A 23,508-nucleotide genomic window follows, 5' to 3' on the forward strand; every position below is an offset into this window, starting at 1 on the left:
ATGGACGACTCGGCATATTCCATATGCTTAAGAGCGACTCGCGGGGATATTCGCTCTTAAAAGATCTATATAAAAGCAAAAACCATGAATATTATATACGCACGCGATTCCGCAAAATTAAATTTAATGTCGGCAAAAAGAGCAACGAGCGGCCGAGTCGGGCGAGCCCGAGCGAGAGGAGCGCGCGGAATTTTACGATTATTACGTTCTAGATCTCTAAGGATCGTAATGTCGTCGAATCAATCTTACATCCCGAAACTGTTCCGCGGTCAAGTATTCGCGGCACCACGCGAAAAACGAAACGCGGCGAACCATCGATCTCGCGGTCGGAATTCGCGCGCGGCGTTATAATGGCGCCTTGTCCGTTTTTGCTCGGCGAAAATCTCGCGATGCGCCGCAACGCGGTCGATTAACTACCGTGAATATATTGTGCGTAACGCCATGGCCTTATGTGTCCGCGTAATTAGCCGGTTTTACCGCGCGACCGGCGCTAATGAAGGATATACATACATACCTGAGTACATATGCGCACGTATATGATGTGTGTGTGTGTGTGTGTGTGTGTGTGTGTGTGTGTGTACAAGGCCGCTACTAAGTATCCAAGGATGACTAATCTCCGCTTGTGCCTCGTTGACCGATCGTTATGGCCCGGGTAACGACACACAGCGTGCCTTCTTGTTTCCTAACGAAGAAGAAAACGACGAGCAGAAGGAGATACCGGGGAGAAGATGCCAAACGAAGACACATCTTCTCGCACACCCCTGGGAAACGCTTAACCCTGCGCGATCGTATGATAGAACTAATCGCGTCCGCATGCCAGTAGAATCGATGAAGCAACGACGATGATCAACGATCGATCGTCAGTCCTTAATCACCGTCGGTGAATCACAAGTGACGCCGGTCGCTGCGAAATCCGTCGAGAGAGAGAGAGAGAGAGAGAGACACACACACACACACACACACACACACACACACACACACACACACACACACACACACACACATACACACACACACACACACACACACCATCGTTTCACTTCCCTCCTCCCTGCCCTTCTGCGCGTCCTTCCTTCTATTTCTCGATGGAAAGTTCGGGAGGGGGGGTCAACGAGCGAGATAAACCACAGAGACACATTGATAATCATTTTTCACCGTTCTTCTACGAGAACACGCGCCGTCGATTCGTTACGGTAAACTTAACTCCTTCACCGTCGCTCATAAAACGTCAATTGTGATAACGAATTACGCGCCCCTAATATAAGAGACGATAAAAGCGTAGCCGGGAAACACGTCGATCGGATTTCGTAATGCCGTCGTGAGCGTCACCGGTAAATATCATTGACAGTACAAACGTGCGCACACAATCGCCGAGCACTCCTTATCGTTTGATGGATATAATAAAAATAAGACTGACGTTCTTCATTATCACATCACTCCCCGGAGCATTTGGATATTGCAAATCGTGGAGTAACCGCTCGTTTTTCTTATGGCAGACGCAATTATCGTTAACCGATAAGAAGCAGGCTGCCGGGTGCGCATTACGTCTCGATGTTGCGCTTATCGGAGGGGTGGGGGAGGGGAAAGAGGAGCTTTACGCTCCGATACGAGAGTGAGAAATAGTCGTTGGGAAGTTCAAGGATTTCATTAAAGCGGTGGCGGATCGGCGTATCAACTCGCGGGCACCGTGGAAAACGGAGAGATGAAAGTAATACCGTATAATATCACGGCAATCGGCCGCGCTGGAAGTAGCGGCGCTGGAGGTGGATAACTCTCGGGGATCACCTTGACCAAGACGGAAGAAGAAAGGCAGCGGTGCTGCTCGCTGAATGAGACCCGTAGCTTGGAATTGTTATAAATCATCGCGGACAGTGGCCGCTAGCTACCGCGTAGCCCGTACGTTACCGACTCACGCATATGGGAAAATAATTTATTATTATGAACGATGATGAGGGAAGGGGGAGGAGACTTTTGCGGCGCACGCTGCGCTGCCACCCGCGAGAGCCCCGTAACACGTTTGCAGAAAATACGATTTCGCGCGATAGATTATTCCTGCGGGTCCAACGACCTTGCCTCGAAGGGTAAATGAGGATAACGTTCTTGGAAGTGTGAGGTAACGGTGAAAACGTTTTACGGCGGCGTTAATAATCCGCGTGCGTTTAAGTGGTAAATATTAGCTTACTTTAGAGAGGATAATCGGGATTCGCGGTTTGATATGCGATTGCCTCAGAGCTATCCGGATGTGGGAGTGTGTGTACGGATTCGAATGTTACGCGTTGTATAACCAGTTGTGCTTGGCGTGTGCTCGATTAGTAAAACCAAATGTAGAGATTATTATTAAAATGCTTAAAGTAGCGGCATATTATGCGATGTACTTGTACGGTATTTTACGCGATATCTGATTGATATCACACGATATAAGCGTATATCTTAACGGTATTCATTTCTCGATTTAAATATTGAGCACTGTTTTGATAACTTAATACGACATCATCATTGACATTTCTTAGAAATCTTAGAAGAAAATCATTTCCTATTAAAATACATGTCGATACAGCTTTCTATTCTTGAATTAAATTAAATCATAATTATTGTGCCTTGTGATATTTGCCCTATGAAATATAAAATAGAAGACGAGTGAACAAGATATCGCGCAAATGCGAATATTTACGTAATCTTATTCTTCGGAAATTGGCAAGAAAAATATTGAGAAAATAGATCTGATCAAGATTTCCTGTCTAAATTGGGTATCCAAACTGGGTTAAGCTCGTGAAAGCCTTCGCGGGGTAAAGGAAAATTCGCATACACGATTTCGACAGGCAAACAAATAATAGTGCCAGCTTTATTTCCGCGTGACGTAGCTCGAGCATCTGGTAAACGTGAAATTTTACGGAGCTGCTTAAATCGCGAACGTCTCAACGATTTGCTCTTTCGCAATGCATCGATGAAAACAGGGAGCGGGACTCGACAAGCTCGTTTGGCAGAAGAGTGGAATAGAGAGTGCGTTCCAACCCTCTTACTGGGGGAGAAAAATTCCTTTCGTTTTCATCGAGTGAAAAATGTCAACACAATTAGAAAGGAATGTAAATAATAAGAGAAAATAAAAAGGAATTTATTATTAATAAAATAAATATATTTAATTCGTGGAACATTTTGTTGTAACATGGCTGCATATTTTAAATTTATAAAGTGCAATTTTACACAAGTTTACGTATCAATAACTCCACACAATTATTATTACACATATATTAATGCCAAAACAACCATTTGTGTAATTGTGATGTAAGAGATATAACATCGTTACGTTATATTAAACATTATAATTTTAAATAAAAAATTAGGATATTACAAGTTTGCCAAATAATCGTCATGTATTACGTTACAGCACGCATTAGCAATATGCATAGATATTATGCAGATGTTGATGTATTGTTGTATTGTTAAATCATCGTTAGCAAATTTGAGAGGCAACCAGGATGTACCTTACTTCATACAACATCTATTGCATAAACAGATCGGACATATCGGTTAATGCATTATATAGAGCTATAATACATTATATATGGCTATCTCATGCAAATTATTGCATCATTGCCAGCATATAATTTCTGTAAGCAGCGGAATATTACGTATTTCGAGAGAATTGCATATTATAAGACAATATTTAGTAATTTTGACTGCTTCGTCGGAAGATAATAATTGTCAATTATTAATTCCTGAAAAACGAATGAGATGACGAATGAGAGTCTCATTCAGAGATTAAGACCGAGAGTAAAATGCGCGCGTGCTCTCTGCTAATTGTAAATAAATTATACCAATTTTTAAATGCGGTAACAGATTAACTCGTCTCTCATTACGTGAGTGATGTAAAGCTCGCACGTTGCATCATCAAATTGATATTTCATGTCACTACGCGGATATAATGATCGATACAGTAATCTGTTTAATCTTTCGAATGCGAAACTGCAATACGGTCGTCGACTACGTCGAGAGTTCGAAACTAGGTGGTGCACGGTTAAAGCGTTAATTATCGGCGAAGTATCGGCAGTGATTTCCAATAAACCTTGCCTTCTTTAAACGTTACGCCGCATTCGCCGATAACGATCACGAGAACGATAGCGTTTTCCCCGCCACTGTAACCGTTATCGTTTATCCTGACGGCACGAGTCGTAGAAAAGCTTTCAAAGAGGTCCTCGAAGCGGGAAGTCTCGAAGCGTCATAGGCGTTAAGAGATCGATTCCCTTAGAAGAGTCAGTCAACCGCCGCTTAACTAAGGTACGGAGCGACCGAACGATTTGGTAAATCGAGCGTAGTTCTGAACTTATGTTCTGCACGATCGAGAAAGTAGCTGTCGTTGCGGTCGTCGTCGTCAAGATTTACGCCCGACGATCTAGCAGCTCTCGTCGCAGTTATCGATCGTAACGCGGGGTGAGTTAATTACTACCGACCGCCTCTCCCTAGGTCACAGCGATACGAATCGGTTCGGTCGCGTTCACAAGCATCGTTAATTAGCCCCCCCCCCCCTCCCTCCCGTATTCGCGAGAGCGCGAGTAATACAAGCGAGAGATACAATCGTCATGTGGGTTTCGATACGGCGCGCCGGCCGTAAGAAATATTACGTTATGTCACGCCGGTTAAAACTGAAGGCACGGCGCGTACGGATCGTACGGGGGATCGCGTCAAACTACATTTCTCGGCGATTTATCTTCAATCAACGTTTTCCCCACGCCGCAAACCGCCGGGTGCAGTAAACTCCGCGCCAACCAACGCGCGTGGTACAACTGCGAAGGTGATGAGCGCACGGAAAGCAACGGTAATGACAATCAGAGAGCGGTAGTTCTATTATGCGTGCGTAACCGCCGATTCACCGGTAAGCTCGCAGGTGTCCCACGACCTTGCGCGAGCACGTCTGTCTAGCGGCGGCATATTTCCATTCTTCGCCGTTCCCGTTCCGCAAGACGCCCGTGCCATTTAATAGCAGCGGCAAAAGGTACTCTCGGTACTCTCCCGCTAAATCAGCGCTTCGCGCTTCGCGCACGTTACTTCGCTTTGTGCGCACGTTGTTCGGCGACTGAGAGAGGAGTACCGCGTTATTCGATCGATTCTATTCTCCGACCTCACCGGCGTCACCCATGGGACTCTCTCTACAAACTCACGAAATAGAAAATTCAATGGTACGCATTTCCGCGATGCGCGCTCACTTCCCTCGAACTCAGCGCCCGCGTTTTCTGTGACGGATAAGCAAGTCATTTGAATGACGGATTCGATAACACGTTACTCGAGGAAAGAAGCACGCGCTTAACGCAAATATATACGTACTCCGCGTGTAGCATAAAGAGCTCCCGTTGTAGGTTGTAGATTCCCGTCTTTCCCGTCCGAGGACGAGGGGATAGGTATGCGATACGATACAAGTATTAGATTGAAACTAATGTTACCGAGCCAATCAATTTACATCTCTCTTTTTCTCTCCCTCTCTCTCTCTCTCTCTCTCTCTCTCTCTCTCTCTCTCGAAAGAGAGAGATCCTGTGTCTCTTTCTCTCTCTCTTTCGAAAGAGAAAGAGAAAGAGACACGGGATAGAAGAAAAAGGGAAAAATAAGAGAGCTATGAAGAGCTGCCACCCCCGGCGCGTTAGCCTATGCAAATAAACTGCTTCACGCAACGAACGAGCGCGATATAGAGACTCGAGCTCGCGGATCGCAATGCCGCTCCCAGCCTCGTGACAAGATCTTTTATCGCGATTGAACGCACGAGTCGCAACACGCCACCTTTCCTATGTCGTTGCGATAAGAGCCACCGAGAGAGAGAGAAAGAGAGAGAGAGAGAGAGAGAGAAAACAGAACCAGAAAAGATACGGCACATCGTGGAAACCACACGCAATATGGCGATAGAGGCCTAGCGGCGACGTAGATCGAGGGGCGAAGGGGGCAGGGGGAAGGGGAGAAACGAAGGAAGAGAGGAGAATGGAGAGGATACCACGTTGGGCCATCATCAATCTCTCGGCGACACTTGGCTGAAACCACCTCGCGTATTCGAGCGAGAGTGAGTTGAAGCGCGGAATAGAGCGAGATATTCGCATAATGCGACCAAAGTTTAATTACCTCGTGTTACCATAGCGTCGTAGGATTCACCCGCTTCTTCCCCGAAATCGCCCCCCTGTCTCTCCGCCTTACCTCGTCGACGGATTCATCAGCGGCCACGACGGCTATCCCGGCAAGGCCGGAGACGTGCAGAGATAAACGGGAAGATAGCCACCGGGAGAAAAGAGAGAAAGAGAGAGAAAGAAAGAGAGAGTGGGAGATAGAGACGTGTCGTCCTTAAGTCGCTCGTCTGCGAAGTTCCATAGCCCGTGGGGTCTTCCCTGCGATTTGCTTTTCTCTCGTTTCATCTTTCCATTGCCTCCCGAGCATTCGTGCTCGTAGCTACGCGAGCAGCACGCCGTGGCAGCTCTCTCATCCGTTTCACTCGCTCCTCAGTGTTTCCTCCTCCCTCCCGCTCCTCTACCTCCATCCGCTTTCTCGTGTTCTATCCAATTCTCCATCCAGCTCCGTTCCATTCTGCTCGCGTGCTTCCCGCTCGCTCCCACCGAACGGCGTTGGTGTGCGCGGCGTTATGGATAGTAGTGGATACCCACTTAGAGCGAGCTGCACAGAGCGCAGCCACGCATAAACCAGTTTCCTGGTTATCCAACTCCTCGCATTTTCCTGGTCGACGCATAGCGCGTCGAACCCGCACGGAACGTACCATTAACGGAGGCCTTCCCTTGGCTCGACTCCGCGGAACTCGCAACGCGCGCTGCCGTTGCGATCGACGATGAACCGAGCTTGTTGCCTGCAAACCGGTGGTGATGCCAACCAGCGCGCCTAAAGGCCTGCCGTATCGCTTTTAAAGCGACGTCGTCGGTATACGGACGCTCTCTCGGAGAGAAAAAGAAAGAGAGAGAGAGAGAGAGAGAGAGAGAGAGAGAGAGAGAGAGAGAGAGAGAGAGAGAGACTGTACTCGCATATGTCGACGTTCGCATCGAATAATTACATAATGAGCTCCCTTCCCTCGCCCGACGTTCGCCGAAGAGAGAGACGTTATCCATACGTCTGGTACGCGCACGACTTTCCGAGCGGCGCTCGGAAACGAGATTCAGAGATTGCCGGGGAATTTTCGAACGGAATCGTTAATCGACACCGCCACCCGTCATGCCCGTGGGGAGCCCGTGAATTGAGCCACTGAGCGCGAGAGAGCACATCGATCGGGAAGATGTTATCGAACGATAGGCGAGCATTTACATAGATGCATTCCAGTAATTTAATCTAGACGAAGTGCTGGGTACACAGAAACGAAATCGGGAGACGACTCGGGAGACAAGTGGTATGGAAATTTCCGCGCGCGTTTTAATGGAACGGAACGTTATTTCGCATAAAAAGTTCTCGCGTCTCGCGATCGTGATGGGGGACGCGAACATTGGAAATTTAACACTTCTCGCCGCGCGAGAGGAGAGAGCCTCGCGTGCGATAAAGTGGTACTGGAATTAAATCACTCGGTGACTCTCCTAACGATGCGGGTACCATCCGCACAAATCTAAGGAGATCTCGTACGTACCGCGGCTCTCGTACGTACCGTGATAATCCACGAACGAGGCGCATACGCGCTCGCACTTCTGTAACCTTCTGCATAACTTTGCGAATCCGCTTGACCGAGAACGGGTATCGAGAACGGCCTTACGCCGTTATGTGATAAGTCGCGTGTCCGTTAATGTTGACGCGAGTCACTCGCGGCCGTGAGTCACTCGCGCCGGCGGTAACCTCGTAGCACATTTGGCAGCCGGCCGGGGGGGGGGGGAAGGACGTATTCTAATTGATCGATCGACCAAGTTCTCACGACGCCCCGGTGCGTTCGGGCAAATGGATGAGAAAACGAAGCTATCGAACGCGAAGCCGAGCGTAATCGATTGGCATCGTTTTAGCAACGCCCGACGAACGCGGCATACCCGACAGGAATAGGTACTGGTTACCCGTTCAATTTCCACCAAGGATCGCTTCGGTCTATCCGGAGCGGTTGATACAAGTTAATGCAACACTTCACGTACACCCAGCATCGGCATTGCCGGGCGTCGTGAGACGGCGACCGCACGGCGTTGATGCTGTTGCCACCGATTGCTGGTAGTAATTATCTTATCGCTCTGCGTGATCGTTCTCCTTGCGCGTACCGCCGCCGACGCTACGGTATCTTTATTAGTAATAACTTAACGCGCACGTTAATAATATCCAGACCATTCATATGTGGTTATCTGGTGTGTGTGTGTGTGTGTGTGTGTGTGTGTGTGTGTGTGTGTGTGTGTGTGTGTGTGTGTGTGTGTGTGTGTGTGTGTGTGTGTGTGTGTGTCTGGTATGGGTGGTAACGCGGTGGCTCGACTATTCGATGATCGATCGTTTCCTTAGATTCTGCGGGAAGCTACGATCTTGTCCGGTCACACACTGTCTGCGCGACTTGTAATCTCTCGAGCATATAATTTCGAATGACTGTTTGACAAAACGGGGCACTCGCCGACGATAAGATTATCTCGTTGTTCCCTTTATCAGAAAGGCGCGTTCGCAAGAAGAACGCGTATAAAGCTGCCGAATTATGAGGTAAAGTCGGACAAGAGAGGAGGGAGAGGGGGTCTAACTGTCGTTAGGTCGATCGGTGCTCAAGGGCGGATAGATATGGCGGCCGCCTGTAAATCGATGCGGCCGCGATGCGGTCGCGGAGCGGTCGTTTCCCTGCGAAATTCCGCGGTGCGAGATAGCCGTTTGCGATTGAACCCGATGGGACATCCAGAAACCGTTATTCCGCCATGGTAACGCGATGGTACAGGCACCTGGTACCGTGAGCGCTGTCCCCCCCCCCCCCCTCTCCGAACCGTCCTTTCCCTCTTCCTCTCTCCCGTCCCCTTCTTTCTTTCACTCCTTCTTCCCATCTTTTTCCCGCGCGTCTCGCACTTTCCGAGAGCGTTGTAGATCGCGGAGCATTTCTGCGGAGACACCGATGCCCGACCGGGTCGCGTTGTTCACACGTGAACATTCAATTTTGCTCTCTTTGAAACCTCCTTCTCTTCCCTCGCTCCCGTTTTTTACGTCTCATTCCCTCGTCTCGTTTTATCGCGAGGTACAGCGAAACTCCCTCCGCTCCTCGAGTCTTGGTATGCATGTGCTCTCCCTCCCTCTCTCTCCCTCTCTCTCTCTCTCTCACTTCTCTCGCGCGACATAATTACTATTTACCAGACACGCATCATCGGCTCATTCCATGGCCTTCCACGGCCGCAACAAGTACCGACTAATGACAGAGAATGCTCCGCGTCCGTTTACTCCGTCTAGTTCCTCACACCGAGGGAATTACCTTCACTGGCCGGTGGTGCACCACGCGTGCCGGTCCCAGCGTGAAATGCTCTCGCTCACATGCTCGCGTATCTATACCACATGATCGGGTTATTCACGTTCATACTCCCACCAATTAAACGCAGGCATCCGATGTCGCATCCTTACATCAGGACGCGCGCGGTGTCGACGTGCGCACGTGTAGCGATGATTTTGCGGCCGGCTGCATTCGCGGTCATCTTTCTCTCTCTCTCTCTCGCCGAATCGGTCGACGAGTTTACAATATGATGTCGCTCTCACGTCACCGACGACGGAAGCGATTGCGAAATGACTTTAATTTTGCGGCCGATTCGGCGGCGATCCCCCGGAGGCGATCGATCCGTTATGTTACGTGAAAGAATTGAGAAAGAAATTCGAAGGAGTATCCGGGAATATCGTGTTTATCCCTCGTGTTATACAGATCCTTTATCATAGCCGAAGGATAATCGAGTGACAATGTGTGTTTAGTTACTCGCTGTCAGACCTCTTCTCTCGTGGTATCTGTCAACGCAAAAGAAAAAGAGAACCTATCAAATAAGCGTTGGCGGAGGCTGCCTATTCTAAAAGAGGATAAGAGGACGTCAAGGGGCTAGTAAATCTTGTCAGCATATAACTTAACGTAAGGTGTCACGGCTTACCCGGCTCCGGCTAAGCCGAACACGAACATAACGTGTCATCATGCGAAATAGATTCCATTGAACGTGCGATCACGGAAGATTTTAAAGTAGGTGGGCGACAGTGGGTTCGGTAAACCCGCGCGCTGACAACCGACACGAATTGGCTATTCTTGGTGTCTAAAGTAGCATGACTTCACCGATCCGACCGAGAATGTAAGAAGAAGAAGAAGAAGAAGAAGAAGAAGAAGAAGAAAAAAAAAAAAAAAAAAAAAAGGAAAGAGAAAAAAAAGGAGAAAAAAACGGAAAGGGGGAAGCGCGCGGGGAATCTGGGCGAGAGATAATACGCGAGGTAGTCGATCAAGAGAAAGAGAAAGAGGTAAGAGACCAGAGGTGGTGATGGTTTTCAATGGTGTTGTACCGGCGATCGAATTGTGCGTACCGTTCTGTCCTCCTTAGACGGCAGCGGCCTCGGTCCCCTCCGGCAGACGTCTTCGGTCGCTCGTGGAAGAGCCACACTGCCAGGTGTACACAGTGCCTAAGAGAGAGCCAGCCGGCCGACATAGTTACATCCTTCTGAGCGACCGCGGCGGTCGCGAGCCTCTCGCATTACCATTGCGGACCGGCGGTTGCGTCTGTGATTTCGTGGTGGATTCACGCGATGCGCGATAAACAAAAGTAAAATTGACTCCTCTCTTTTGGATTCTTCTCTTCCTCTCGGTGTCTCTCTCTCCCCCCCCTTTTTCGAAGAAACCCTCGCGATCGTGTTTGGCTTAGCCCACGTTTGTGTGTACCGTTTCAGCATTGTGCGCCAACGGCCATTTCTCGAGAGCTCACGCGCGCGCGCGCGCGCTTACCGATGATCCCGTGAGAAAGGTGCCCGTGGAATTTGCCTTCGCGCGGCGCAGGAGTGCGGGATAAAGCGCCGCCGAATTGCAACGTGCGACAATATATCGTGTACCGGCAGATCGCGTCCTACAAAATTCGATACATTTGACTGCCGTTGCTGCTGCCGCTGTTGCTGACGCTGCCGTTGCTGCTGCATTCTCGATCGCGTTTCAGCCAGGTACGTTTCCTGGAATCCGTCTGTGTACCAAAGGTGTACACACCCAATAGTGCATCGGTGTGATTATTTCGGTGTGAGCAACATGCGCTAAGTGCGCCCGAAACGCATTTCGAACGCTATATTTCGTCGTTATTTTCGGCGGAACGAAACTGTCAGAGTTTGCGCGGATTGCCGGTGAATCGCGATTCCACGGGGTCATAGTGGCCCACAAAAGTATCCGGCGATTTAAATTCCCGCATATGCACACCGCGCTGCTTGTTATTTATTGCGCGATATATGCAACGGTGTAACGGAAATATGAACGATTCCCAATTTTTATTGTTCTGTTTCGCGTTTTTAATATTCTAATTGTTATTTCAATTTATTCGTGTCGTCCGAACGTTATATAAAATCTGTCATAATGATGTTACATGTTAACGAATATAGATACCGTGATTTAATAAATAAATTGGCGCGTCCATGTTTCCTTTTTAATTTGAAAATATTTGAAACTTAATAACCGTATTTCGTATCTGTGTGTATTCTTAATGCGTGAAATTTCACCGCTCTATATTATGCTTAAAAAATGTTCATGACTTTATTAAAAGATATAATGTTAATTTTTTACTTACATAAAATTTCAGTGTAAAAATTTTGTTTCCTTTAAAATTATTATTAATCTCAACATAATTGAATATCGCTTCCAAGTACCGTCGATTCCTTGTGGAATTGAAATTCAGCTTTGTTATAATATTCTTGCTTCATTTTTTGCATTATTAAATGTGTAGAGACAAATTTTATTTTCCAATTTATTGTTCCCGTTCGTTTACAAGAACAGCGCGACACTTGACCAACGGCGATACATTCCATCCCGTTAATCCTCGCTTCCGTTAATTCTTCTTTATTCAGTCCGTCAGAGCACTGAAGCATTCGCTTAAGCAACAGAGAAAATAGTCCCATAACGAAGAAAAACGGTTCAGAAAAACGCTTAAGACGTTTAATTCTACATAATCGTTTTATTTTCACACTTAACTCTAAAAAGTATTTTCATTACCATTGTTATTAAATATGAAATACCATAAGAGTTACAGTAAACTCTCATTATATTCATACATACCATTTTCTCTCCCATTTCTAATTTTCCTTGTAAATCTTTCTTAGTAACATCAGAGAACAGAGAAAATAAATATTAAAAGAAATTTTCATGATAAAAGTTGCACGACATTTCATATTGTAGTGTAATTCTAGAAAACTGAGAAAAGCGTAGAGAGAGACCTGTTGGATTTCTGTCTGCATTTCTGAAATTAAAAAATGAAGCAAGGCAGCAAGTTACCGTTGAAAATAAATCTCTTCCTATCTTTTCTATTTCCTCAAATTCAACGACTGCAATAATTTAACATTTTACTTTCAAATTGTTGCCTCGCCTCAAGCGCCCAGAGTCGCTCCCTTCTTTTTTTTCCCATCAGAAGACATTTATCTTAAAATTTTTGCTTTTCGGAAATTCGAAAACGGAAATGTCAACGTCCGTCCCTTTTTTTTGTTTTCTGTTACAGATTGCACACGTCCGCGTTCCCATTACTGTATTTCTGAGCGTTGAATCGAGGCGCAACAATGACGAAACCGTACAGCCGTCGACAGCTCGTCACGTTACTGCTGCTACTGCAAATCGTCTCGAGATACGGGCACGCCGCTGCCGCGGAATCGACGCACGCGGCCGACCTGTCGCCGTCGTCTGCGTCCGTGCCGTCCGGCCTCTCCGGCCCGGACTACACCGGGCCGTCCGCGGGTTCGGACGAGTGCGATCCCGAGATGGTCGGCTTCGAGCTCGTAACCGGCTATGTATACACCGCGCCCACGAACATGCTCGAGTCCATACCGGGCACGTTGATGCTCACCGACTGCCTCGAGACCTGTCAGGCAAACGACTCCTGCCAGGCGGTCAACTACGAGACGGGGCTTTGCGTCCTATTCAGCTCTAACGCCGACAGCAATCCAGGTAAGATTGAATCGTTATCGTATCTTCCTAAAGACCGTAGTACTAGAACTATCGACTATGTATGCGCTGATGCTGGCAAACTCCCGAGGCTACTCCGTCCGATAACCGCTCTGAATATGTTTCCCCCCCTCCTCTCCCTCTTCTTTTTCTTTTTTTTTTTACGATGGAAACGCTAAAGCGGAACGCAGATCCCTTGATTGCCTTATTACGCGGACGTTAATTAAGAAACAACTTCTACAACTTCACGGTGGCATAAAGGAGCAGTTTCTGCGATACAAAAGCGTTTTTAGACATTTGATAGAATTTTTTTTTGTATCGTACATTCGAAATTAATAGCACTGCTTTAATAGATGCAATTTACGAGGCAATACCGTTATACGTTCTCCGTCAAAGAAAAAATTCAATGACAATATTTCGAATGGCGAGAGTAAAACCGAGAGATTAATATGCGATAATCTTCCTTTTGATCCGTTATCATTAAAATTAGATTTCCATATGCGGGATGAGTAAGCCTCGAGGTTCCGCGCGTTCTTCTTGTTGTTATGCACAATTATGGCGTTTCATAGGATAACCGAAGTATGTTAAGATCGTTTCACATCAGTCGCCTACGAACATTTTGTGTAATGTAAGGATCGCTTTGGGCGAAGTGCAATAATTTTCTGTACAATGCCCGCGGTACCAATTGCCTTGATCTACCGGATGAAAATAAGCGAAACAAAACGTGAGACATAATAGACGGTGTCGTCCGGTACTCATGTCGGTGAGAATCGGGTCGATGTGCTTATCACACGTTCTTCACAAACCGTACGCGTAATTTTTCACCTGTCTAATCCATTAATTAATACATTAATAATGGAAAGATATTAAGGATAAGATAATTTCGCAAGTTGATTAAGGATTCTATAACGTGTGCAAGAGATTGCGTACTCGATAACATCGGCGGATTGTTGAAACCGCGAATATCATATTTTCGCATTCGCATCGAAAGATTTAGACACGAATCTCTGTTAAAATATTACATACCTCATGAAACGATACATTATATTTTTAATATGAATATAAATTAAATGACAGAAAAAGAAATGGACGGTAATTTTTTTTCTTATTTAGTTTATAAACTATTTTTCGTTAAAACAAGATTGATTCTGAGTATCTTGTTGATGTATGCAAATATCGAATATTTTCCTAACTGACACTGTGTATAATCTGAATAGCGGTCGTAAGTTTAACTCTGACGTATATTTTAAACGAAATTTCCAACGTCAAATCAATATCATATAAAAATGTTGGGAATTCTGCATCGAGCTGTGCAATAATCGTTTCCATCGTGTGTAACAATCTGTCACGAATATTATCTTTCGCAATATATTCCAGTTTTCAATTTTTTTTCAAAAATATATCAAACATTCTCGAGAATCAATATTTTATATTGCTATTTGATTCTCCGCGTATGTTAGAAATTATTTCAAAAAAATACATTTTTGCACTAATCATTTAACAAAAAATTGTTTATATTAAAACACTAAAATATCCCCTATAAATATGAAAGAATGCAATGAGCAAGAATTTAACAAAGTGTAGCTTGCTATCGCGAAATAATTAATTTGATGAAACAAGTAAATCTAAATTCTGCAATGCAATTTCATCAGGTAATATCGATTCTTTGACAAATAATACAAATGGTCGATCGCGATTTCTCTGGCAAATATCTCTGGAGTTGCATTCAGAGATTTTCGTTCGAATCTTATTTAAATTTTTGCAGAGTACGAAACAGCTTTCGCACTTCCAGCGCGATTGATTTTCCTACGAGAAGCCGCACCCAATGGAACCACATATTGGGTGTCGCCCTGAGGTACACTCTTTCTCGAGTATTTCTTGACCCATTATTTTCCCGTTGCTGTTGAATGCCTTTACGGCACGTACGCGAATATATCTTCCTCGAAGAGTTTTGAAACGTTGATAAAATCTTGGAAAAAAAAAAAAAAAAAAAAAAAAAAAGAATTGCATGCGCACCACAGCAAATTCGTTATTGTAACATTTTATAATTATTATTTCAAACAGTGATGTAACAAATCTAAATATAACAATTTAAATATAAAATCTCAATAAAATCTAAATATAAAATTGTATAAAATTAAAAAAATGTCAGGTAAAATTTTTCAAAAATTGATAAAAATGAACTTTTCGTTTTCATATTTCACGCGTTTTATGAAAGATCGATACACGCGTACATTACGTGTACATTTATATATTTGATACTGACAATGAATTAGAAGGATCATGTGCATTGTCAGAGAGTGCTACCACAGTGGTTCCTCATGAATAATGGATACCAGTATAAGTAAGTGTAATGAGAAACGCACTAATTGAATCTTCCGAGGTATAATTAATATAAACTATACGTCCGCGGACGTCGGACTTGTGGGCATTAATTAAACGGCAGAATGGGATCTTATACCTATGGAGAAGCGGTATTGTTCCGTGATATTTTTCAAGCGCATCTGTCAGGGGTAACACATACCGGGTAATTTGCTTCCGAGATGAGGAAACTAAAACGGACGTATATAAATTATTATCGCGTTGCAGGATGACCAAAGCTTGAAGTAGTGTCTCAAAAAGTAAAGTATTGTCATTTCGTATATTTGAAAACATTCAACGATTCATTGAGGATCGTAATTTGTAACGTTCTCTTTTTTTTTTTTTTTTTTTTTTTTGACTTAATAGTCATGTATTATCAATTTATCATGTCACTACTTCCGTTTCGTGCAAAAATAAATAATATAATTCGAACAGTAACGTTAATTAAATATTTGGTGAGTATTTCTGAGATGTTTTCGCTGTGAGATACACCGCTTCTAATACTTTTTGTCTGCGGTAGAGAGCTTTTACATGCGGCACAAAAACGAACGATCTAACGAACCAGCCGAGAGTGAGCGATTTACTTCGTATCAGTTTTTGCTACAAAGAGAACTAACTATATGGCCGGAACAGATTCGGTTGAAAGACAGCTCCGTGTCCCAATTGTTGAAGCGCGGCGCCCAGGGCGACATAATTCGCACTGGCGAACATCTGGCGGACGGAATAAAAAGTAAACGTCTCGCGATCTCGTGTAATCCCCGCGCGATATTTCTTTTACGCGATCGTCATGCCGGATAATTGCCAAAAGGCACGGCATGCCGGAGTCCAAGGGAAGCGTGATCGCGCTGGCTAGCCGGCGATGCGTCGTTTTATGCTCGCGTCTTTTGTGCCGCCGTAAAACCATCAACGCTCGAGTGCTCACGTGATAATCTAACAGTACGGCGAGATACGTAAAGGGACGTTAAGGTGCGTCTAAGGAGCGGAGAAAGTAAAAGGTATTTGAGACAGGGCGCACATATGCAAAGGCAGCGCATCTTACGCACCGGCGACCGTTTATGGCGAATTTCTTGAGAAAACCCCTTGCGTGCCGGCTCACAAGCATGTCTGTATGTGACAGCTTGACGTCTACAAAGTACTCTTTTTATTGTGCTTTTAACCTGCTTTTATCTCACTTCCGCACGCTCCGTTGTCATCCATTTTTCTTCCTTGAGAGAGATTTAATATTAATCGAGAGATTTTTGACGACGACGACGACGACGACGACGACGACGACGACGACAACGACGACGACGATGACGCGGGATGATGAATGTCGTCAAATAGGACTTTTCGCGTGGCGAAGGCAGAACAGACGGAAGAGATTAATTCGATCGAGGCTGCAAATCGGTCAATCGTGAACGTCGAAGAGTGGAGAGGATCTCGGTCACGCTTTGATGATCTCTTGACACGAGTTTCCTTTCGCCACGATCGTCAAATAAATCTTTCCCCTCTCATCCCGCCGCCCTCGCCCATTAAGGACAAAAAGACCGGACAAATTAGAATTCTTATCCGAAACCGAGACGAATGCCCGGAAAAATAAAAACGTTGTACTCGGCCGGCTATACATAGCACGTGATCGTGATCGACGCCGGGCAACAAGACGGCGACAATCGGCGACGACAGGCCGCGTCACGATCACGAAACTTCTAAAGCCGAAGCCCCGTTAGTCGACGATAGGATCGTCGCTGTACAGGCGAGCGAGCGAGCGAATCGCCAATCTCCCCTCTCGCCCCTCGCCTCGTCTCGTCTTTAACGCATGGGCCCTCTTTCTCGTCGCCGGTGCTTCGTTCGCGAACAAACCATTTGGCACAGGAGGTACCCAGCAGCGGCAACCAAACGTCCGCCAAGGCAATTAGTTCTGGACGATATAGTCCGGTTTAGACGGCCGGTCGGCAACGCCGTCCGGTCTGAAGGTTGAATTCCCTGCTAATACCGCGCTTCTCCCTAATGCGTTCTTTCTACATGATCGTACGTACGGCTCGGCCGTAATCGCGGCTTCGTACCGCCACAAGGAAAATTTGCTCCCGTCGATTCGCAACGATGATTCCCGCCGCGCTTGCGTTCCGTCGAGCATGCACCGCGAATAAATGCAGCCGCATTGAAGGTAAAGGTTTCGCTCGCAGCGATCGATAAGAATTGATAACTGATATATTGACAATTCTTCGACATATCGCAGATAGAGATTGTACGTACATTTGCACGTTTTCTTTGTCAAATTTGTGAAATAGATTATTCTGTCTTTTTTTTTTTCTTTTTTTTTTCTTCTTAATAGAGTTCTTCTATCTTCGTTCTTCTATTTTCACAAAAACGATAGAATTATTTAATATTACATGAAGTTATAGCTCATCTATATTCATCTAATAGTAGCAAACGCAACACGCAAAAGTTCCCGCAGCTTTTCGAGAGGAATGTAAAGCAGTTTTTCTACATGCCGATTGCCTTAATTTGTTTCAGCGTGTTAGGCATTCAAGCGTTTTTTACATTCAAGTGGAAATTATGCGCGAATTTACGTTAGTTCTACTTGAAAAACGACGCAATAAAACCGGAAAGTTTCTTATTTTTGTGAATGAACTTTTCTTTTTACTCTTACGCAAAAAACAATAACGCGATTCATTTTGCATTTATAACAATGCCGTAAAATAATGTGCACTCGGATTTTATTAACGTGAACTTTATACTACGCGAATTCGAACAAGTTCTATATAAATGTAGTTGGATGTACGAACGTATCCATCAAAAATGTATATATGCGCATCAGCACTGTGTGTACGCAGCCATTTCCTATTCTTTATGACCGGCGCTTCCCTTCAATCGTCGCTCGTGATTCTATTTTTCTCGTTCGTCGCCGGTATTTTTCTGTGTGTGCGTTATATATTATATATACTATATATACTCTATATATATATATATATATATATATGTAACGCAGCGTGTGGTCCCCCGACGAGGAACAGAAACAAAAGCGGAATCCGCTCGTACATATTTTTCTTAAGAACAGTTGCTTAGATACACCTAAGCGAAATACCACGACTTCCGCGCGAGTCATTTTTCATCCTTGTCCTTCCGCCTTTGTTTAAACGGGAATCCGAGCGCGGCTACGTGTGGGTGAGTGTGTATAACGGTCCCGCGTATCTTCTTCGACGGGACGAAAGAGAAAATCGTGACGATATCGCGAGAAGTTTATAACGATATAGCCGGATAAACGGCCCCGAGGAGCAGTCTGGTCCCCCCGAGTAAAAGTTTCTTGCACGTTTTGATGGAAGGCGTGCGGCAGTCTAGGAGGCCGATACCAAGTTCGCGCCTCGTGTCCAGGGGATTTTAACTTCGCCGGTATTATATAGGATTTTGATACGGCCTCGCTGGCCAAGGTTCGCGCATGCCGCGAGAATTCAGTCGTACAGCGCTTTGGCATCGGAGACCAGATTGTTTATTAAATACGTCGACGCGCGAAAGTCGAGTCTCCTTCGTGACGAAATAAAGACACCCACGCGAGACACCCCCCAACCTCTCGTCTCGTAATTTGTTTCGCGCGCGCCCGCGCGAACGACATTCACGCGGATTTATCGGGTTTCGTTAAAGCACCAAGAGGCGGGCGTCGACTTTAGGCCAACTTACGATTGTTATTTTTCCAGTGCCAGAGCGTCGGGCGTAAATCTTCGCGGGAATCCGCGCTCATAAAGTATCCAGTGATTCGCTCTGGCGCGGCTCCAGCTTTTAGTATTCCCCGACTTTAAAATGCGCCCGGTGCCGCTAGTTCTTAACTGCCGATTTCCGGAGATTTACGCGCGCGGACCGATTCGCGCTTGAAATTGCACCGCGCTTATTACGATCCGCCGTAATTAGAACTATAGGTCAGCGCGCGAATAATACATTCGGACACGGCTGACGGTTCTTTCTATCCTCACTTTTTCTCCCTCTTTCTCTCTCCCTCTCTCGCACTCCGTCCTATTTTCTTTCTTTCTCGAAGGTGATAGAACGCCGACGAAGAAACGTCGACGAGCGAGTTGCCAAGGTGCAATTGTTCTCGTATTTATTGTGGTCACCCGCCGCATCATCACGAGTTCGAGTTCTTCGCTATCGAGCCGCCGTCGACTAACGGATTCTGCTTGTCGCATACTACCGGCTGTAACGGCCGCGGGTCCATAATGTCGCACGTGCATGCGCATATATGTATATATATATATATATATATAAATATATATACATAAAATTGTCGGGAACTGATGCATAACAGCGATTTCCATATGAAATGCGAAAGGCACTCACGCCGCCAAGGCACCGTTCCTTAATGAGCGACATTAACATTTCCACGTGTATGTCATCGAGCGGATTGCACGCGATCGCCGTACTTTCATCCTTGGTGGTGGATAGGGGGGGGGGGAGATGATCCGTAACGCGATAAACCGGGTTCTTTCCGGACTGGCAATAATGCCGGTATCGCCGCATCATCGCGCATTGAAACATGAGTTGACTCGGAGCGGGCAATATTGAACCGCGAGGTATCGGCATTTGCCCGTATCTATGTATCTATCTATCGTGTAAGTAGTTTTACGATAGAATGGAGCTGCGTAAAAAAACGATTAACCGATTAGCTTTTGCCGTGTAGTTCATCTCTGAATGAAGATTCAACTTGATCTTTCCGAGTCGATCTATGTTGGCGTTCTCGCGGAGAGGAGATACATGGTAAAGTCATGCATTTTCACGAAGACGAACCTCGAAGACGATTGTTGATTTTATTGTGTATATATATCCGGATATATCGCTCTTTAATTCGCGGCGGATAATGCGACAATAAATCAATAATACAATCGAAATGAGATGCGAAAGGATTATATATGTGCGTAAACGTTTTTAAAACGTTGAGCAGAAACGCCGTAGCATTTATTTCTTCGGGAATCGCCATCTAAAAACCATTTGGCGCGAGGCAATGCGCATCAATTGTCGTGTGCACTTTCGCGGTTACAATCACGAAGTCGCAGTCTGACGCCGCTGGTTGGACAGTATGACAAATTACACATAATTCACAAGTCAATTTCATACATGGTTGTCTCACTACGGGAGATAGAGCTGTTGAGCACGGTCACGGTGGGCCAACTCGAGAAACGAATGGCCGCCTCCGTAGGTAAGAGCAAACAAGCCTCGTCGTGTAGGGAAGTTATAAATATTCAGAAAAAGTGCTGATTTAAAAATTCTTCTTCTTCTTCTTCTTCCAAAATGCTTACGCGATCTTTTCTGAATACTCTACGCTACGTTAACGTACGCGAATTTGCATGACAGTTAAGCGGCTAGCAGTGCTACCGTTCAAATTGTCTGTCGTATATTACTCCCTTCATATTTATACATAATAAACTTGTGATACATCCGTACGTAATTTTGTGCGCATTAGCAAGTAAATGAAGTAACATGTCGTTACGTTGTCGTTAAGTTTCGATAAAATCTCCAGGTATGACAATAACGATAGATGAGACCAAAATCGTTTCACATTGTTGAAGAGAAAGCGTCCTGAAAGCAAGTATCGTGCGCTCGGTTCTTTTTTTCAGAAATAATTTTTCACGATTCTGTTGGACATTCTCTCGGATAATTATGTCGCGTGGTCACCGCAAGCCGACATGCTGCAGAGAGAGAAACGATTTACTCGTCGCGCGTTTCTTAACAAGCGCCCGACAATCGATGGTGATCGTGCTTATGTCAGCGCGAGCCTCTCGTGCCTCTTTTCGCATAATCCAGCGCGGTGGACGACGATGAGCGTTGCGTGTCGGGTCGTGCAGCACAGATACTGAATACTCAAGTACCTTATATACGACAGACTGGATTTCAAATAGCCGTGGGAAGTACTGTCGACTCCGATATACGCCGGGAATACTAAATACCTCGCGCCACACAGGCACGTAAGGTGCCATCCGACACGTAAAGTGCGCCCGATCGCTCGGAACCGAAGCGCTAAAACTTCGTTCCTCGGATATACATACATCGAAACGTATATATATATATACGTACGTACGTACGTGTACGCGCGCTCGTGCGTACGTTTATCCAGGTAAGTAAGACACGCGAATGCTTTCCGCGTACGTTTACCGTAGCTCGATGTAACCACGTGTCGCGTCGAACGATCGGGTAAGAGAGGCGAGGTCACACTCGGCTCGTTCGGAATTTATGTGTCCGCACACGTGACCGCCGCAGCGGTACAGCTTGTCGCTGAATTTGCATAGGGCCGTGCGCTAATAGTATCGAGATAAGACGTTGGCAAGAAAAGGAACAGCATTCCTCGTGGGACACCAACAATCACCACGCGAGAGCCACACGCGAACTCCGTACCCCTTCACGTTTGGCGTTCCGCATCGAAGTGGCAGGTTACATCGAAGTGTTTCGCGGCTACTATCTTCGGTAAAGGAGCTATACTTAAGCTCCCGGCAAAGAAGCTATATTTGAGAAGATTAGTTTTCGTCGAATGTTATAAGCCGCTTTCACTCTGATACATCCATTCTAAGGCAATTGCTGCGTATTTCAAGTAAATAACGAAGGCAACATCATTCGACGTAATAAAGACATTGGTATAATTTAGAATAAATTTTGTACGAATCACAATAAATTGAATATATATAATATAAATATTATATTATATTCATTCGAAAGCAATTGCCGCGTATTTCAAGCAAATAACGAAGAAAACATCATTAACGTGATAAGGACATTAATATAATTTAGAATAAATTTTGTATGAAATTCAATAAAGTAAATATGTATAATATAAATATTATATTATTAGGCTAGGAATAAATAGTCTATTATTTATAAATGTTTCCTCTTCGCAAATAATCTCTTTGTTCCTTTCATGAATTTATTAAAATTTCTTTTATTGCGAGAAAGAAAGAGACCGAGAGAGTCGAATAGTTGAAAATTACCTCTGTTAATAGTAATCAGAATGTTCTAAAGATAATCATATAAAATCGTGTAGTCATTCTCGGAAGAAATCTTCGACCGCTTCCGAATCCAACATGCAGAGTCATCCTGGCAGGTTATCGGCGGTCATGAAGAAATAACCAGTAGTCATTGCCTTCGTCATACTTAACTAGCTAATTCCCTTGTCTCATTCGAATCGGCCGACAGTAATAGTACGTGGAGTGCTTACCGTATTGAGATATATCTGTCGAATGGTCATAAATTAAGCTTTAATTGCTAGGAGATAATCTATACTTTTAATCTAAGTGAATCTACGCGAACACAATGCGCAATACTATTTAAAGATGTAAGATATACTTACAATTAAAATAGAAGAAATGAGAATTTTAATTGTGATATAGAAAGAGTATTAAAATAAATTTGAATACATAAGGTATATTTAAATACAATATTTAAAAAAAAAAAGAAACTTCAAGTTAAAACGTATAAAAAACAAAAATCTTTTTATACAAAAGATTCGGTTATTTGCAATTATGCATATACTAAATATTTAACAATACCATCTGTTTCTTATAAATATTACAAGTATGTAATCGTTATAATTAATAAATATTATATAACGGATGTAACTGTTTCACACTTATCACGATGAATGAGACAGTGAATTCTCCAACAATGAAGCTCTACTTTCTCACGATGTAAGCGCGATTATGTTTATTATTATAACATTTGGATATAAACGAGCACAGCATGTGATCTCCCGTCGTGAGAACGATAATCACCGCTGTGTTTAATTAAATTTAGTAAAACAGTGCGTTTAGAATGTATCGAAATTATCGGGACGCAGCCGTTGTCGCGTGTGCGGCGGTGGCGTTAATGACAAGAAACTTGGGACAATTACTCGACACTTTGCATTCTCTGCGAACCCCGGGTGGGGGGGGGGGGGAACGAAATGGCGTAGCCGCGTGATCTCCTTGAGCGCATCTTCAGCGCAGTCATCCTGTAATTCCGGCGCCGAATATTCAATTACAGCCGCGCGAGCGCGCAATCTGCGAAGTGCGAATAGTTTCCGGAGAACCATCGAAAGTAATTACGTTATTGGCTCGTTCCTTCTCGTCTGCCGAGTTCGGTCGTGCAGGTCGAATCGCGTGCTCGTGCCACGCGCTCGTTTG

At 45.0% G+C, this 23,508-nt stretch overlaps 3 protein-coding genes across 5 annotated transcripts in view; 1 reads left to right on the forward strand and 2 right to left on the reverse strand.

Annotated features, from left to right (window-relative positions):
• LOC105425613 (autophagy-related protein 16-1-like) overlaps positions 1 to 23,508 on the reverse strand; it is a 280,555-nt gene that overhangs the window by 152,485 nt on the left and 104,562 nt on the right. The gene's annotated exons all lie outside the window — the stretch shown is intronic.
• Atg16 (Autophagy-related 16) overlaps positions 1 to 23,508 on the reverse strand; it is a 360,881-nt gene that overhangs the window by 122,112 nt on the left and 215,261 nt on the right. The gene's annotated exons all lie outside the window — the stretch shown is intronic.
• Positions 1 to 23,508, forward strand: part of neo (ZP and PAN domain-containing protein neyo) — a 172,943-nt gene that overhangs the window by 89,523 nt on the left and 59,912 nt on the right. For 2 of the 3 annotated variants that reach the window (XM_089071883.1, XM_089071884.1), the window contains one exon: positions 12,597 to 13,039. In XM_089071883.1, coding sequence (XP_088928009.1) covers positions 12,655 to 13,039 — 385 coding nt within the window. In that variant the 5' untranslated portion in view covers positions 12,597 to 12,654. Of the gene's footprint in view, positions 1 to 9,745; positions 11,065 to 12,596; positions 13,040 to 23,508 lie in introns of those variants that run through there. The other variant, XM_011640459.3, reaches the window with a different exon arrangement.

Source organism: Pogonomyrmex barbatus, unplaced genomic scaffold, assembly GCF_055798465.1.
Source record: "Pogonomyrmex barbatus isolate J1 unplaced genomic scaffold, ASM5579846v1 scaffold12, whole genome shotgun sequence".
NCBI classification, from domain to species: Eukaryota; Metazoa; Arthropoda; class Insecta; order Hymenoptera; family Formicidae; genus Pogonomyrmex; species Pogonomyrmex barbatus.